Source organism: Mastacembelus armatus, chromosome 20 (genome assembly GCF_900324485.2).
Source record: "Mastacembelus armatus chromosome 20, fMasArm1.2, whole genome shotgun sequence".
Classification (NCBI taxonomy): Eukaryota; Metazoa; Chordata; class Actinopteri; order Synbranchiformes; family Mastacembelidae; genus Mastacembelus; species Mastacembelus armatus.
Genome location: NC_046652.1, coordinates 5,255,545 through 5,273,436, shown reverse-complemented (window position 1 = coordinate 5,273,436; position 17,892 = coordinate 5,255,545). Strand labels below are relative to the sequence as shown.

The 17,892-nt window shown below is 38.7% G+C and overlaps 2 protein-coding genes across 2 annotated transcripts in view; one reads left to right on the top strand and one right to left on the bottom strand.

The window, feature by feature from the left end:
- Window positions 1-1,601: 1,601 nt before the first annotated feature.
- ptgdsb.1 (prostaglandin D2 synthase b, tandem duplicate 1) lies at window positions 1,602-3,418 on the top strand. Its single transcript, XM_026292264.1, has 6 exons — window positions 1,602-1,771; window positions 2,067-2,206; window positions 2,297-2,376; window positions 2,471-2,584; window positions 2,718-2,819; window positions 2,927-3,418. Exons 1-6 carry the CDS (start codon window positions 1,676-1,678, stop codon window positions 2,944-2,946), a joined length of 552 nt encoding a protein of 183 aa, XP_026148049.1. The 5' UTR covers window positions 1,602-1,675; the 3' UTR covers window positions 2,947-3,418.
- A 112-nt stretch (window positions 3,419-3,530) lies between these two features.
- cntnap2a (contactin associated protein 2a) overlaps window positions 3,531-17,892 on the bottom strand; it is a 333,364-nt gene continuing 319,002 nt past the window's right edge. The window contains exons 25-27 of the mRNA XM_026292263.2: window positions 8,677-8,961; window positions 6,081-6,152; window positions 3,531-5,809 (exon numbers count right to left, since the gene is read on the bottom strand). Coding sequence (XP_026148048.1) covers window positions 5,610-5,809; window positions 6,081-6,152; window positions 8,677-8,961 — 557 coding nt within the window. The 3' untranslated portion in view covers window positions 3,531-5,609. The remainder of the gene's footprint in view (window positions 5,810-6,080; window positions 6,153-8,676; window positions 8,962-17,892) is intronic.

The following is a 17,892-nucleotide window of genomic DNA, read 5'->3' as shown; positions in this document are numbered from 1 at the left end:
AGCACTCAAGGTTCCTAAGAGCACAGTGGCCTCCATAATCCTCAATGGAAAAAGTTTGGGACGACCAGAACTCTTCCTAGACCTGGCCGTCCAGCCAAACTGAGCAATCGTGGGAGAAGAGCCTTGGTGAGAGAGGTAAAGAAGAACCCAAAGATCACTGTGGCTGAGCTCCAGAGATGCAGTAGGGAGATGGGAGAAAGTTCCACAAAGTCAACTATCACTGCAGCCCTCCACCAGTCGGGGCTTTATGGCAGAGTGGCCTGACGGAAGCCTCTCCTCAGTGCAAGACACATGAAAGCCCGTACAGAGTTTGCCAAAAAACACATGAAGGACTCCCAGACTATGAGAAATAAGATTCTCTGGTCTGATGAGACCAAGATTGAACTTTTTGGCGTTAATTCTAAGCGGTATGTGTGGAGAAAACCAGGCACTGCTCATCACCTGCCCAATACAATCCCTACAGTGAAACATGGTGGTGGGAGCATCATGTTGTGGGGGTGTTTTTCAGCTGCAGGGACAGGACGACTGGTTGCAATTGAAGGAAAGATGAATGCGGCCAAGTACAGAGATATCCTGGAAGAAAACCTCTTCCACAGTGCTCAGGACCTCAGACTGGGCCGAAGGTTCACCTTTCAACAGGACAATGACCCTAAGCACACAGCTAAAATAACAAAGGAGTGGCTTCGGAACAACCCTGTGACCGTTCTTGACTGGCCCAGCCAGAGCCCTGACCTAAACCCAATTGAGCATCTCTGGAGAGACCTGAAAATGGCTGTCCACCAACGTTCACCATCCACCCTGACAGAACTGGAGAGGATCTGCAAGGAAGAATGGCAGAGGATCCCCAAATCCAGGTGTGAAAAACTTGTTGCATCATTCCCAAGAAGACTCATGGCTGTACTAGCTCAAAAGGGTGCTTCTACTCAATACTGAGCACAGGGTCTGAATACTTATGACCATGTGATATTTCAGTTTTTCTTTTTTAATAAATTTGCAAAAATTTCTACATTTCTGGTTTTTTTCTGTCAAGATGGGGTGCTGAGTGTACATTAATGAGAAATAAAATGAACTTTTTTGATTTTGGCAAATGGCTGCAATGACACAAAGAGTGAAAAATTTAAAGGGGTCTGAATACTTTCCGTACCCACTGTATATGACCTGTAATATAGTACTAAGTGGAGGTTAGTTGCCCACAGAGTTGATTTGATGCCTTTTGTACTGCACAAAGTCATCTTGTATGTGTTTTTAAGAGTTTTCAAGTGTCAGATGGCAAAGACATTTGCACTCTTACCCAACAACTGTTTTTATGGACCAGGCATGTCTGAGCATTTGTGTAAAAGCAGAGAGTAGGGCAGGGGTGTTCAAAGAACCTATTATGTTCCCAACCTCCCTGTTTTTTCTCTTCCTTCCCTCTTTCCTCCTCACCTCCCCCCTCTTCAATCCACACGTGTCCGTTGTGCAATGACAGTGATTTGCATGTCAGTGGGTGAGGGCCAAAGAGTTTCTGTAACACAGAAACAAGAAATAGGAGGGAAGAAGGAGGAGACAGAATGGGGGAAAGGGATGGGAAGCAGGGCTCTACAGGATATAAGGAGCCTCTATTTGTCATTATCTCTTGTTTTCCGACTGATACTTCATTCACCACTGAAGAAGGTCAGAACACAAACGAGAAGCTATGAGGAACACAATGATGAAGATGCTGGGTACATTGATGTGTGTGCTGGCTGTTAGGGCCGATGTCACTCCTGTTAAAGACTTCAACTTAGAGAAGGTCAGTGAGACGGAGAGTAACGTTAATGTTTCTTAAGTCAGAAAAAAAAGGTTATTACTGTATGTGGTTTGGTGTTTAACCCTTAGAAGCCTAGGCCTGTCTTCTATTGATCATTTCGGTGTGACGGTGGACTCCTAAGGGTTAATGCAATGTCAGTTACTTTCAATATTCTTTGTGAAAGATATGAGTTGCTTTTTTTTTAGTTTGTAATTCATATAATCTCTGATGTATAATGTTTTGATTATTTTTTGAAAATAATTTTTATCAGTATTATTCCCCCCATTCTTTCTTTTAGATGACAGGCAAGTGGTACGTTGTTGGCTTAGCTACCAACGCCCAGTGGTTTGTTGACCAGAAGGCAGAAATGAAGATTGGCACTGCTGTACTAGTGCCAACTGATGAAGGGGACCTGGACTTCTCTTATGCCAACCTAAAGTAAGTCATATGTGTATAATAATGTTTTTTTTAAATCTTGATGATTCTCTTAGGGAAAGATTAGACGCTTACCTTTTGCTTTTGTTTTAGTGCTGATGGGACCTGCTGGAGAATGACTCACTTTGCTAAGAAAACTGACACTCCTGGACGCTTCACCTTCTACAGCCAGAGTGAGAGGGCACACTCACAGACACACGCACACAAACACACACAGGGGAAAACAGACAGTCAATCAAATGACCTGTGTATTTCTGTTTTCATCAGTTTGGAACAATGACAATGATGTACGCATTGTCGATGCCCTCTATGATGACTATGCTCTGGTCTACACCATCAAGACAAAAGATGGAGTGTCTGAGGTCCTCAACCAGCTTTACAGTAAGTCTGGATCCTGAGTAGTACAGAGACATACTGGTTTTATGTTTAATTCAGAATTTGCCAAAGACTAAAGTAAGTGATAATATTGCTATTCTATACTATCCTATCCTATACTGATACCAAATGATTGCAGGTCGTACGCAAGAAGTCAGTGTCACCCTGCAGCAGAAGTTCAAACAGTTCTCCGCGGAGACCGGTGTCCTTCCTGACAACACTGTCATCCTGCCGAAAAATGGTACGTGATTAATATAAAAGACATATACAGACACTTTATTTATAAATTTATCACAGCTGTTTCAGTCCAGTAAGTTGCTCACTGGCCTCTCATGCCTGTTGCTACAGCTGAGTGTCCTGAAGTCTGAGGAGTCTCCTGCATCGCTCAATTGGTGATTTGATGTTGCAGTTAATTATGTAAAGAGGATCATGCTCATACTTACCCCTTGTTTTAGTGAGCAAGCTGTGCCAGACAGCAGCAAATGGAGAGAGGGAAACACCTGCAATCTTAACTTTAGTTGGCCAAAATTTCCAATATAGTTTAATTTACAAATTTCATACAATGTTAAAACAAGTTTTTATAATAGATGCTACTGCTGGTCTGGATGCATTTCTGTTGCATTAGTTTTTTTTCCCAGATGAAACTCCTGTTACTGGGTTGAGTTGCAAAAGGTCCAATGAATATCTTAAGTTTTTTTAACCTTTGCATCAGTTTCCTTTTTGCGTCTATAGCTGTCTGTGTGCAAACTTACATGTCAACATGAAAGTGTTGTATAGAAACAGATGGATATTTAAGACCAAACACTCTTTATTGAACTGAATAAAACAGAAATCAAAACACATGGGTTATGGTTTTGTCTTTCGGAGCTGATTATCCATTATCATCATTTCACATTCAAAGCACACATATCAAGGGCATGTGCACATGTAATGTATAGTCTGAATAATATAATCATTTTTAAACGGAAAGCAAAGTCAGTCATTGGCCTTCATGTATTGAAGAAACTGAGGATGCCTACTTTGATACTTGCACAGAAGGCTGATTTCACCAGTACTTCCAATGTCTGATAAAGTGACGTACAAACTGTACTCAAACGTGGGGTGAAGATGATGAACAATAACATCATTCCTCTAAAAGGCTGCCTTAGCAGCAATTTGACCAAACATACAAAAAGCAAATTCATAATGAAATAACAAAATTGGCAGCTTTTTTGAACTGTAACACAATGTACTGTAAATGTGAAGAAAACAGGTAAACATAAGCAACAGGAAAACAACATATACATTGTACATCTGCATGTTAGACAACAGTGGCACTGTTAGAGTGGAACTCTGTTGACAAAGCGGAAGCCTATTTATTCTTAACGCGGTTTAAGAAGGTTTATTCTTAACCTGGACTCATGCTCTATGAAACATGCATGTTTGCATCTGTATGTGCATCACAGAGGGCAGGTGTAAACTTCTTGTCAGCTGTATACTCTGCAACTTTTCTGTACATTAGCGTATTGTGCTCTTTCTACACAAAATCTTACAGAGCTATACTTGTAAAACTCTACGTTTTACAGGATAATGGTGAAACTTGCAGGACTTATTCACCAAAGCACTCTGAATTCAAAATCAAGCTTTAATTGGGATTCATGGGAACACAGCACCATTCAAACCAGGACACATAAAATGCCTGAAAACTGTTAATTGAGAATTCATGCAGCAGCAGTCAAGTTTTTGTAGTAAGCCTGTGTTAAGCAATTCAGGGCAAGGCAACACTTTAAAGGCACATTGGATTAATGAGCCAATTATAATCTGAAACTTGTCCTTGATTTTGAACAAATATGTTTTGTGCTGCTTCAACCACTTAATGCCTGATGTTAATGTGTTGGAGTTTACAACTCATTAACTGTTGGACAAGTTGTTCGAGCTGTCTTTACTGGTACTTGTTTTGTCCAGTATTAGAAAATCTGGCCAACACATATACCCACTGATACATGCATGTGTTGTAAACCCACAGCCCACAATGTTAGTCTAAGATGTAAAGACATATTAAAAAAAAACTTCAAACATTTAATGCAAATGTCAGCCAATCTGTGAATGATGAAAGACTTCAGTGTTTGGCAAACAATCCCTCAAGTCTGAATGAGTAAAGGCTCATGGTTTCACTGGTTCCAAATGAAAAGGAAGCTGCCGAGCTGAGCTAAACCAACCATGGAGTTTCATGATTTCCCATCATGCTCTGAGAAACCCCTTTCTGCCCTTCTTCAGAAAATACTATGCCATACAATCTAATGTCATATATTTAAACATAAAACTGTATTTCACACACATATATGATGAACAGACTTGATAGCATTGTAATATAGATAGAACATTTCTCATTATCTTTTATGTATTGGACCTTAAATAAATCTTTTAAGAAAAAGAAAACATAACACAAAATATTTTATTTACAAAGAGACGTCTGGCATCTGTATTCAAATCTGTATTCTTTCAACAATATTAGTGGGATGCTATCTGACTGATATGAATGTAGAGAATCTGGTGCAACCACAGCCCAATAAATTAAAAAAAAGGGTTTGGCATCTTGATTTGATCATTTTTACATAGAAGATTTTTGTTTAAAAAATAAAATCAAAATGCAACTGAGACTGGCAATAAATCTGTGCTATCACACAACCCAGTAAGTATAATTATTTGTCATATACAGTATTCAAAAGACTCCTGAAAACTCCCAAGCACGATACAAAGAAGGACACGCCAGGTAGTATATACATATACAGTCTTTTAAAGCCGTGCTCTGTTGAATAACGGTCCCTCTTCTCTTTCTAATACTCTAATATATATAAAAAACAAAACAAACCAAGAAACAAAAAAACATCCTTGTACACATCTTTTCCACATTGCCACCCTCTCTTTGAGATTATTGTCCTCTTGAATAGCCGTTCCTCCATCTTGCCCGTGATTGCTCACTGAATAAAACCTTTATGGCAGCTAGTGGTCTTTCGAATTGCTTCCTCTCACAAACCCCCATCACTGGCTGTTAAATGAACCACTCCTTTTTTGATTCATCAATAGTTTCTGGGTTATCAGAACCAATGATGGCTGTATCTGCTGATTCACCTGCAGACTCCCCACTGCCCTTGGCCTCATTAGTGTGATAAGTGCCTTTGTGACGGAACATGTAGCGGATCAGGAACACCAGCGTACATAGGATAGTAAAGATCACAACTGCGATGATACCTGCAGAGGACAGAGACGTTATGTACACAAAAACTATTTTTATATAATCAAGAAAAGGTTTCATGTGTTTTTAGGCAACAAAATCCAGCCATGATTCTCAAATCTAAGAATTTGGTGCTATTCATATAAGCCAGATGGTAATAAATGGAACAGCTCTTCACAACAATGACATGACAGTGACACATATATGACTTTGCAATCTAGACTAAAAGAGATTAATACATTTAATTGCTTTCACAATTGATGATAAAGTGATGATGACATGGCCTACCTCCAATGATGGCTGAGTCCCTGTTGACTCCATCAGGAATCACTCTCTCCTCATTAAAGGGGAACTCTGCATCTGAATACAGAGAGACAGAAGGTCAAACCATTAATATTTAAAAATATTGTGTAAGATTTAATGTATCATAGCTTATCAGAATGACTACTAGAAAAATGGGCAAAATGAATTTCAAAGTCAAGAAAATATCAACATGTCATGGTGCTGCTTTGCTCAAGTACAGAAATAGAGCCTTTGGTCAAAATAGAGTCAAAAGATGTGTAAACCAGCCATACCCTTTAGACGATGAATAGTAATGTATATTTAATGTATCACAGCATTGTTTCAAGTATTTTATTAAAAAAAGAAATATTAGTATTTTATTACAAATGAAATGTTAGTATTTTATTAAAAATGAAACAGTATTTTATTAAAAATGAAATACTTTAAAGGTTAATAAGCTGCTGTTTCCAGCCATTGACTATATTTCTTTGTCAGCAGTCATCTAATTGCTCTGACTCTTCCTGGATGGACAAAGAATATAGGGTAAAACACAGTAAGATAGAGATGAGGGATTGAGATGACATGAGTCTATATATGCACGCTCATACTAGCTGATTCATCCTGGAATGAGCTGTCAGCTATTCTGCTGCTGACTGCATGAAAGTGCATCAGCAAGAAGGAGAAGAGGAGGCTGGGATGTTAAAAAAGATGTGAAAATTGAGGTGTTGAGGACAAGAGAGCGATCACACTCATTACAATCTGTCATTTGCCTGGATGTGCTTGGATATAATGTCAAGAATTCGTCATGCATGATGGGTGAAGAAAGAGGAGATGAGAGGTCCAATAAAGTAAAAGCTTAAAATAGAAACATAAAGCTAAAATGATGGGATTAGCAAAAAGCAAATGCAAAAAAATCAATATGGAGCGGTATAATGATCAATCGATGATCTGTGAGATATGGCTAAATTATAGATCAGATTTAGCTTTACAAAGCATAAAGCAAAAATAAATACTAATCCTTTCTGGTGGAGAGTTGCCTGTGATCTGAGGTCCAGATCAATAGACTGGATTGATCGCAGATAGCTCAATGTTCCCAAAGGTGCTGTTGGCACTGAGTCTGCGGAAAACATTGCTATGGAAGGTAACATTAAACAAGTACTGAGATCTGTCTGTGTGTGTGTGTGTGTGTGTGTACATGTAACAGACAGCATGACGGTCCAAAGTAGATGTGGAGTGTTTAAGTGTGCAAAGGATCAATTATTGTTTGCATGTGCACATGTTCATGACAATGTGCATTTGTCCTTGAGCTGACTAAGAACGTTAACACATTTCATGTGCACATCAGTTGTGTGTACTTGTAGTGCTTGTACTTGTAGCACATCAGTAGTGTGTACTACTCTACTGAACTTACTTAAGTTACTGGTCATTACTAAATCTGCTGATTTAATAAATAATTTACATTTACATAATTTACATAATAATTTACACCAGCAAAGAGCAAGAGCTTCCCAATACTTAGAGCTGCAGCAAGTGATTCTAAGCCAGTACACATTTTGAGCAAGAGGAGGCATTTGTGCTTGTGCACCAGACAGGGAAAAGTAGTTGGAGGTACGATATGGGGAAGGGGACAGTGAGTGTGACAGTAGTGATAAATCTGGCACATGCTAATGTGCTGGTCCCCACACATGAAAGAGAAATAGCCTAAAAAGAGCCAACGAAGAAAAGGTCTGAAGAGCAAAAATTAAAGAGCCACGTTAATGTCATTGAGGCATTTCAACAGTGAAGAGACCCAAAAGCTGAAACCAGTAGATTGGTATTAGTGTTGGTGTGTTGGCAATGGACATACATGAATTTTGGGAGAAGAGCTTCTCTCACTAAAAGGCGTGGTGTATTTGTTTGGTGACTGGTTTGTCCCAAGGTTTTTGGCTTATGGACCATATGTCTGTCCATTCAGGTTTTCAATTCTGGTCTCAATATCTCAAAAATTAAACAACACATGTCCATGGTATTTGGTAAACATGTTCTATAATTCTGCACTATACTATCCACCAATCATGACTGTGTGCTATCTATGACTCTACCAGATTCTCTACCCTGTGCTGTCAAAGCACGGTTTGTAAAATAACCCTGCCTGCCACCAAGTGAAGGTCATAACAAAGTCTTTCAAACCACGAGTAGTCATTTCAAACAGCAATCATGAAGGGCCTCTTGGCAGCTAAATGTCCAAAGCAGCTCTAAAATGGAGAGTATTAAAAGCAATCAAATGGCTCAAATTCAGATGTGTCGATCTTATTCTGGATGCATTAGTATCTAAAAATAATATGCTTGTTTTGGTAATATTAGCAACCTAGCATGGCCATGATTTTGCCTAAGCATTGAAATTTGGTAGAGTACTTTTAACATAAATGAACTGAGTAAAGATACACATTAAGATATACATCAAACATTCACAAAAATATGAGACAAATCACATCATTGATTCAGTATAGCACAGAACATTTTATTTATCAGAACAGGACAATCCTGTATTATAAAGGATCAGGGCTTGTGATCATTGCTGCTGACAAAGAAGGTTGGCAACTGTATTTGGGGTAAACCTCACCTGTGTTGTCCAGATGCCAGGGGTCTGTTGCAGCAGACATTGGTGGGATGGTAAGAGGTGATGCCCCACAGTTGGATTCCACCAATTTGCCCTGGTAAGACACAGGTGAGGTGACTGCAGGATGTCTGTCTGAGTAACTAGCTGTCGGTGTAGCCTGGGTTTGTGCGGCTGTTCTCAGTGCAGCTTTGAGGGGGGCAAGTCCATTGAACTGCACCCGCGACAAGCACCCGATGAAGCCTGGGGTGTTGTAACGTTCGATGAGGACCGGGTCTATGTTTCCAGTTTCTGCACAGAGATAGGTTGGACAGGAGCTGGGATCATTAGATTGCTTTAATGGACTCATCTTGTTTTTTCATGATGCTGAAAAACCATAAACAATCTGTTTACCTTTGTGGAACCATGATCTTGAGATTTAATTGATATCAAGAGAAGGTAATGAGAAAGAAAGCACAGTCCAATGCATCAATACTTATTATCCAGAACACATAGAAAAGATAAACTGAACAATTTCTCTGAATCCTCACAATTCTGTGTGCTCTTTCCACAAAACCACACTTAGGCTGAAGTACTGGTGGCCACAACTTCTGCTGATGCACAGACATAGTAAACCAATTCAATACTCTGCGAATCGAAAACATGCGAGAATATGAATCAACACAAATCAGGAAGATGAAAAAGAAGGGAGAGAGAATGGCAGAAACATACAACCACATGGACCTCCAATGTCATATTACAGGGTGAATAACACCCCCACCTCTCTTGGTATCTCTCCTTCTGTTTCCCTTAATTTATTATGCTATATATATATTATAGTAGGTTTTAGTAGCAAAGGAGTTACAGTTCTCAGGATGCAGTGATATGTATTTTTGCCCGTATGGCACAGAAAACCAAAAGTGGGCTTTAATGATGTGTATCATATTCATATTCATAATGTGCTGTACCACATACCACATTCATTTTTTTTTTTGCTTTCAATCGATACACATCTTAGTCATAACAGTATGAGAAGTCTTTATCATACAGACAATCCAGCTCAGGAGAAGCTCCAGTCAGCACACAAAAACCTTCAACAGATATGGTCCAATAAAGACACAAATGCTGCTAAAACATCCTCAGATACTCCACTCTGGTACAAACCTGGACAGATTTCAAAGCAGCTGAACTGTCCTTAACAATTTCACAGAGCTGCAAAATATCTTATGTATTCCCATGAACTGCAGCTGTGTTTGCAGACAGAGCCTGTACCTAATTTTTATTTGCATGACTGCTCTTCTACTGCAGGACCCTGCCACACCCAGCAGGGACTGTTTGGACAATTCTGTAGCAAAATATAAACAATAGCACACTAACTAGAGCACAGATCTTTGTGTGTTTATTTAATGAATCATGTGGTTCTGAGTATCTGGACATGGCTTATAATATAATTCTCTCTCTTAATTCCAATTTGATGGGCCCAGTACAAGTGTGCGTGTTTTCTACACTATTGATTGTGTTGCCAGGAATAGATCTCAGTGCTATCTGAGTCTTATATGTATTCATCATCTGATCAGGCCTCTTACAAACACTTATGCTGTGTACATAAATTCTAAACTGAAAGTGTGTTATGGACACTTGATACATGTGCTGTGGCTTAGTTCTCATACATTACAGCTTTAGAGTGAAGAAGGTATTTTTGCTGGGTTATGTAAAACCTGAAATGTGGCACAGCATCCCTCCTCTAAAGGTGGTCAACTCTGCAGCAACAGAGAGAAACAAACCTGCTATCAGTCACTTCACACCTTGAGAATGGTGCGGATGTGGTATATGTATATAAGTGTGTATGAATTTGCATGTGTGTGGGAGACTACAGAGACTATATACAGAGACACAGGAAGCAATGAAGTGCCTCAAAGCTTTCTAGTAAGCATAGTGAGCAGAATACTGATAACATAATGTGAATGTGAATAGTCCTCTTTCTCCTGTACGTGTTGATCACTGCAAAGGCCTGTGTGTGAATATTAATCGCTTTCTGTTGGGAGTCTAACAGGCTGCTTTGCATACAGTATCTGTGAGAAGTAAAACCATATCAATGGATATGGTGTCCTTGTTTTTGATTATTTGGGAACATTGATTTCACAGTGCGGTCTTTCATAGTATAAAGCAAAATTCCAGTTAAACACACATGGTCGTAAACAGTGCACATTAAATATGAGTGCTGTGTTGTCACTAATAGGACATTTAAATAGCTGCATAATCCATTTATTGATGGAGGCACAAAATGTGAAGACATCTACAGGAACGCCTGCATTGTCTAATGCAGTGCTATATATCAGCCCTGCACAATTCTACTGTCGAGAAATTGAAAAGTTGTCTAGTTTTCTTCAAATTCTATTAAATGGTGTTGATTCAGCTTTATGAAATGTTATATAAATACAGGAAGGAAAACATTTCCACATCAACACTATAAAATGCTGATTGATGAGGCTACAAGACTACACTGTAAATTTTGCAGTTTTAATGTGTCTACCACCACTACTTCACAACATAGTAATTAATACATAAACAAGCAATAACATCTTATAAGAGCCAGCCACCACACACTGATGACTTAATAAATAAAACATGAGCATATACACATTCAAACATATTCTACAAATGTCTAGTACCACGTAGCATATGTGACTCTTCAAATGTCCAGCTCTATAAAACACACACACACACACACATTTGCAGACACACCGACACAACAACAAGGTCAGCATGTTGATCAAAAGACTGCACCTTGTGAGGAGACCAGACTAACCAATAACGTTACATCAATAATTCAAAATGTGAGGTACCACATAAAACTGTGGTGTGAGGGAGGTGGGTAGGGTCGTGTTCTGTGGTTGCATGTAAGGAAAAAAAAAAATGTATGAAGGTGTAAAAAAAAAAAAAAAAAAAAAAAAAAAAGATAGATAGTTGTATGCAAACAAAAGGGAGGATAGAGAAAACAGCAAAGCCAGCACAGAGCGGGGATGTGGCTCGAAGGCGGAGGAAAAGGTGAAAGATATGAGAAGAGGGCGGTGACAGGAGACAGGAGAGAGTGTGTGTCTGGATGAGTGCATGAAAAAAACAGAAGTGGGAAAGAAATGGGGTGACAAGAAGGGTGCTCAACTGGAAGGGCAGGGTGGAGGAGATCAAGCAAGTTGCCATGGCAACAAATGGAAGCTGATGCAGGGGTGAGACACACTCACACACACGTTTGTTTTGATTCCTTGTGGGGACTTCACATTGACTTGCAAACACTAACCTTAACCATAACCACTACTTGCTTAGCCCTAATTGTTAACCCAAGTTTAACCTAATCCCAACTTTAAACCAAGTTATCACCCTAAAATTATATTATTTACATGGTGGGGTCCACTGACAGATAGGAATAAAATGAGAGACAACCATGGAAGCAAATTAAAGGAAAGTTATTCATGTATTTTGTGTATTTGTAGCTAAAATGGTATTCATTTTAAAAAATGACTTCTTGAACAATATTGGTAGGCTATTCATGTTTTCTCCATGTTCTCCATGAAAACATTTTCATTTATAATTAATAATTGCTAATTAATAATGCATTGCTAATTGATAATAATGGATAATACTGATTGAATGACACTTTTTTTGGTCCTTTTGCACATAGTGCATAGCATTTATGTTGGTGGGAGTATCATAAAAAACCATACTAACAAACACACATCCAGTACACTGCAGGGAATAGAGACATTTAAACATTGGAGGTGTGAGCTAGAGATGGGTGACTTATGACTGGCTGTGTCATGAGAAAGGAGGTAAGGACATGAAGAAGATTATGTTTGTTTTATATGAGGAAAACACACATGTGGTTGCAACATCCTGTTAGTAAACGCAGCACATGAACACACACACGGATGTATTCATCACTGCCCTTCTATTTTCCATAAATGAGATATAACAGAGTCAAAGCAAAAAGTAATTCAGAAATATGATTAATAGCCCTTACTGGCAGCTCATTTTTCACTCAGCTTCAGATATGCACCAGGGTTCTGGGTAATTTACCTGCAGTTCAATTTGTCAAGTGGGTGATGTGCCATGAAAATTCAAAAGCATTAAAATGGTTTCATATCAATTCAGGAGAAGATTATCAATAAGTGGCTATATTTTCATGGATAGCAGCAAATTCAATTTACATTTTCTCTTAGAAATACTGTCACTGAATCTCTTACCTGTTATCACAGTCATGCATATGTACTAACACATACAGATAAACACAAACAGATACAAAGACAATTTTACACACATCTTTGTGAGGTCACATAACACATCCCTTAGTCCCTTACTTAACCAACACACGTGAAAGCCTAACCCCAAACTAATCTAAACCTAACCTGAATCTAACCTGAACTCCCAAACCAGATCTTAACCCTCAAACAGGCATTAGAAGATGCATCAGAAGGTCAAGGCAGACTGAAATCTTCTCACTTTCCCAGATTGTTCTCACTCGGTATGAAACTCAATTTGGTCACATATATACACAAATACATACACATATATACACACATGCATATGCATCGTAGTTACCTATATGAAGTTTGCGACACTGTCTACTGAGTGTGAGCCAAAGCAGGTTCTTTTCCTCGTCTCCTTTCCCTCGTTCTCCCGTTCTGCTATACGGCTCTCTGACCACAGAACCACATTGGCAAGCATCTCTCTCTCTCTCCCTCTCTTTGTTTCTCTACCTCCCTCTATCCCACTCTCTGCCACTCACTGCAGTGCAGTCCCACCCCCACTCTGACACGGCAGCTGGAGAAAACCAGGATCCTGGATCTGCACAAACATGGATCAGGACTTGCCAGTATAAAGTACAAAGTACAACCAGCAGCAATAGCCAGAGAGGATAGCATGATGTAATCTTTACACCCACTGACACTTGCATAAACACACACACACAGATCTTGATTTAAAGTCTCATTAATATTAATTACCACACAGAGATACAATGCTTGGAGACAGATAAGAAAGAGAACTCTTCTGAGCAATGAGTCTCATCCATCATCAGAGTTCATCAGCACTTTTATCAGAGTCAGGACGTCTGGTGGCTCTGCTCAAAGGTCAGAAAACAAAAGACAGACATCGAACCAGCGCCTGCCTGGAAGGAAGGAAATTGATTAAACTTCATCATGTCTTTACAAACTGGTCAGCAACAATGTTAAGTGTACTGTACATGCTTTGTGCTTAATTTGATATGAATCAACAAACTCAGCTCCACTATGTATAACTGGGTGCAGGATGTGCAAAATCAGAAACATCATCAGCAGGGCAGCGGCCCAATGAAATCAGTTATTAATGTGCTTGTTTTTCAAGCAAAACACAGATGCCATGTGACATCTACTTCAGTTGATGTGGAAAGGACACGTGCTGTCCAGTTCAGCATATTATACTAATTATTTTTTAATTACTAACAAGCAAAAACTGCTGGGATAGCTGTTTGGTAAGTTTTAAGTTGAAAGCCAAATTTGAAGAAAGACCTATTAAATGCAAATAACAGTAATTACGCTTCAAAGTCCCTGAGAACAAGTCTAAATAAAGTCTTATTAGACCAAAAGAGGCCAGAAAAATAAAAACTAGAACAGATAAATCTGGATTTCAGTGTTGTACTGATGTAAAAGTCCAGGGTCAGTACTACTGTTAGGTCTTTCTCTACCTTTGGCTTTGGATCATTTCTCTTAGAAAGACACACTCACAGTAGAAACACACGCACACACACAGACATAGAAGTCTAGGTTGGGAGTCTGCCTGCTGCTCTTGCTGTATGACTCATCTCACCCATTTATTTCACTTAGATGCAAAGATGTAGGAATGACAGACTTATATGCAACACACCAACCCATCCACCTGTATACACACAGACATGCATACAGGAAATAGAAGCATACTTGCATGCATCCCTACATGCAAATATGCTGAGGTTAAGCACTGATGTAAGGATACAGTTAGACATATACTGCATACTATCACACTAAGCATCAGGTTAAAGTAGCTTCAGTAACTACAAGCATGTGCTGAATCATCGCTGTGTTTCCTAATCAATACCATTTAACATAATCACTCCTGGCAGACAACACTGTAAATCTGATGAGCCTGACCATGAATTATCCATCCTGATAGCCAAACTGATTTAATAGTTCAAGATCTTTACACAACATATTAAATTGTTTAGTTCTCAAAAATCATGTGATGGTGTTCAGCACAATCGTTGATTGCTGTTTTACACTAAACACTCAAACTTGTCTTAGGAGAATTTTGTCAATTTAAATAGGAGTAAAACATTTACCTCAACCAGCATTAGAAGTGCTGTGCTGGCCAGGTGCTGTATATTAACTACAGTCACAACTAATTAGTATTTTAATTATTGGTTAATAAGACAGTATTTCTCAATGAAATGTTTTTTGTACAATACATAAAAAGTAGTGCAAAATACCAGTATCAAAGACGTTTATCTTACAATAGTGTCAAACAGGATAAGATATTAATAACTAATCACACTGAAGAAGCTAAAGGTGTGAAATGTGTTAAACTTTTATTTATAACATCAAGATAAAAAAAATTAATTATAAGCATTGTTATGATATGCAACGTCAGGTCTTACATGTAATGTCAACAGAACAATACAACAGAGGAAGATATGAGAGGGTGCTGCTGCTCATACAGTCAATGGGCATGTCTGTCAAACTGTGGAAGATGAAAGGCTACAAACCATTTTCTATAAGGTTGTGGCAATATTACAAGACTGGCTGATCACTAAGGTCTCCGATGACCCAGATAACCTTAAAGCCTTCATGACAAACCATATTCTAATGCTGAAGTAAAAACCAATCACACCTCTAGGACTGTTTGATAAAAGTGACTGGACAAGATAAAAGTAAAAGCTTCAAGAGGGGATTGAATCATGAGGAATATTTGTGTTCTGTGAGAGTAAAATATAGGATTTCTTGCTTCATTCATTCATTACTCCTTGTATAACAGATGCTTACCTAAGCAGTAAATTAAGATTTTCCATCATACTTTGGTACTGTCAGTGATGGGTGAGAGCATCTGTAATGCTTCTTGTTTAACACAAGAATAATTATTGCATCTAAAATATGAGGAGAGGTAGTTTGTCATTCAAATGTGAGGAATTACAAAGCACAAAATTATACCCAAATGACATGAAAGAACAAACCAATATCATCAGTCATTATGTCATAACGCTTAACGTGGAACTACTACAAAATATGGCCATACAGGAAAAATTAGATTATTGATTTTTTTTTGTAAGCCATAATCTGCAACAAAATCGGCCAGTAATGGTGACAGTTTGCACAATTTATCAAACAGCTGTTTTAACAGGAAGAACAAAAACTTGCAGAAAATGTGATTCACGGCTTTGCCCACTATCAGCTTGGGTTTTTCTCTAAAGCACGCACATGATGTGTTGCTTGTTATGATAATACTTAAGCAAGCATAGCAGTGCAAGATGCGTTTTGTTGGTGACAAGCTCAAGGTTGGCTGAGGTCAGTTTTCCTAGCTTTGTTTTCAGGCATCCTTCTCACTCAGCCCCTGGATCATCTCCTGATACTCTCTCACCCTCCTCAATGTGGGATTGAGAGGAACAGACCCTGAACAAGAATGGCAGTGCATTAACAATAGCACAGTTTGCAGTCCATTAGCGTTTGTTTTGTATTTGTCTTTATAGCTGTTTTAATCTTATCTCCTGACTCAATGTCCCATTTTCTAGCTTGTGTCACAAAACATATGTTAAAATGAACTTCATACAGAGTTTCCGGTAATTTGTACGGGGTGGCCATTCAGATTTCAGGGAGGGCCCGTACTACCGCTGGCCACCCTTCTGGCCAATGTGTGTGTTTGTGTTCGATGTACCAAACACAGAGTCTCTGTCTCCCAGAAATACAGAATCTGGTAGCTCAACTGTGTGACAGCCTCTCTTGTCTCTGCTGACAACACGGAAGTGGGACAAATCTGGTGTGTAAAATCAAAGCCTGCTTTTGTTGTCACTGCTTTTTTTTTCTCTGTCTTTCTGATCACAATATTTCTGTCATTGTTCTGTCTCTTTCAAACTCATTATCCCATTTTCCCTTGCTGTTGATATGTATATTTCTGTTATGATGTGCACTATAAAGTTGAAATTTTACATCCTACAACAGTGAGTGTGGTGATATGTAATTTGTAACACTGTATGTGAGGGAATGGTTTTATGAGGTGGGACAGTTTTTGGCATATGAGGTGACTTAGTCCTGTTTGTCCTTGAAGCATCTGTACTGTGTTAGTTGGGTAAAGACAGATGGCTGTGGTTTGTGCATGCTTGTACATGCTGGCATGTTTGTGTGTGTGTAGATGTGTGTTGGTGTTGTATTCCCAGAGGCTCTTGTGGTGTGTGCAGCAGTCAATAATTCTGGCTGGTACCAGAAGTCAGCCATTATTTCAATCTGACTCACTTTGTCAGCACTTGAGGTAGAGGACAAATGAGATGACGAGAGATGAACGGAAGAGAGAAGAGTAGTAGAGAAAAGAATAAATGTGTATGTAATGTGTAATATGAGAAACAATCCTCCATCAGATACAATGAGTGATTAAAGAAACTAATGAAAATCAAGCCATTAACCTCAGCTGCCACTTAAACAAACCTTATAGGTTAAAGTACTTGTCTATTAATAATTACACCTAATATTGTCTAAAGCACTCTGGCAAATGATGTGGGGGCTTTGGTAAGACCTAGAGTGTTAATTAATCCACTGAAAAAGAGGGGTACAAGGTCACAAATCAGATTTGAATTAGTTACATAACTTCATGCTTAGTGTTTGATGCAAACACAACGGTCAGCTTATTTATTCTCAACTGGTCAAGTGCTGAGGGAATGGCTGTGTAAATCTACCAAATATCAAGGACGTTTTATTTTATTGTTTTTTTTTCTGTTTTTTTTTTTTTTACGGAACCAGCCAGAAATCAGCATGCACACCCATACTGGCAGAGATGAATGCAGCTGGCATAAAGCTCTGCAGTCCACTGGCATTCTCTAGTGGTTGAAATGTGTAATCACACTGTGTTTATTGCATCAGAGTGAATGAGGCTTAATTGTTTTTATAGTGCTCATTAAATTACATTAATGTATTTAAAATGATCTTAGATAGAGCTATATAACATGTATAGATCAACATATACATAAAGAAC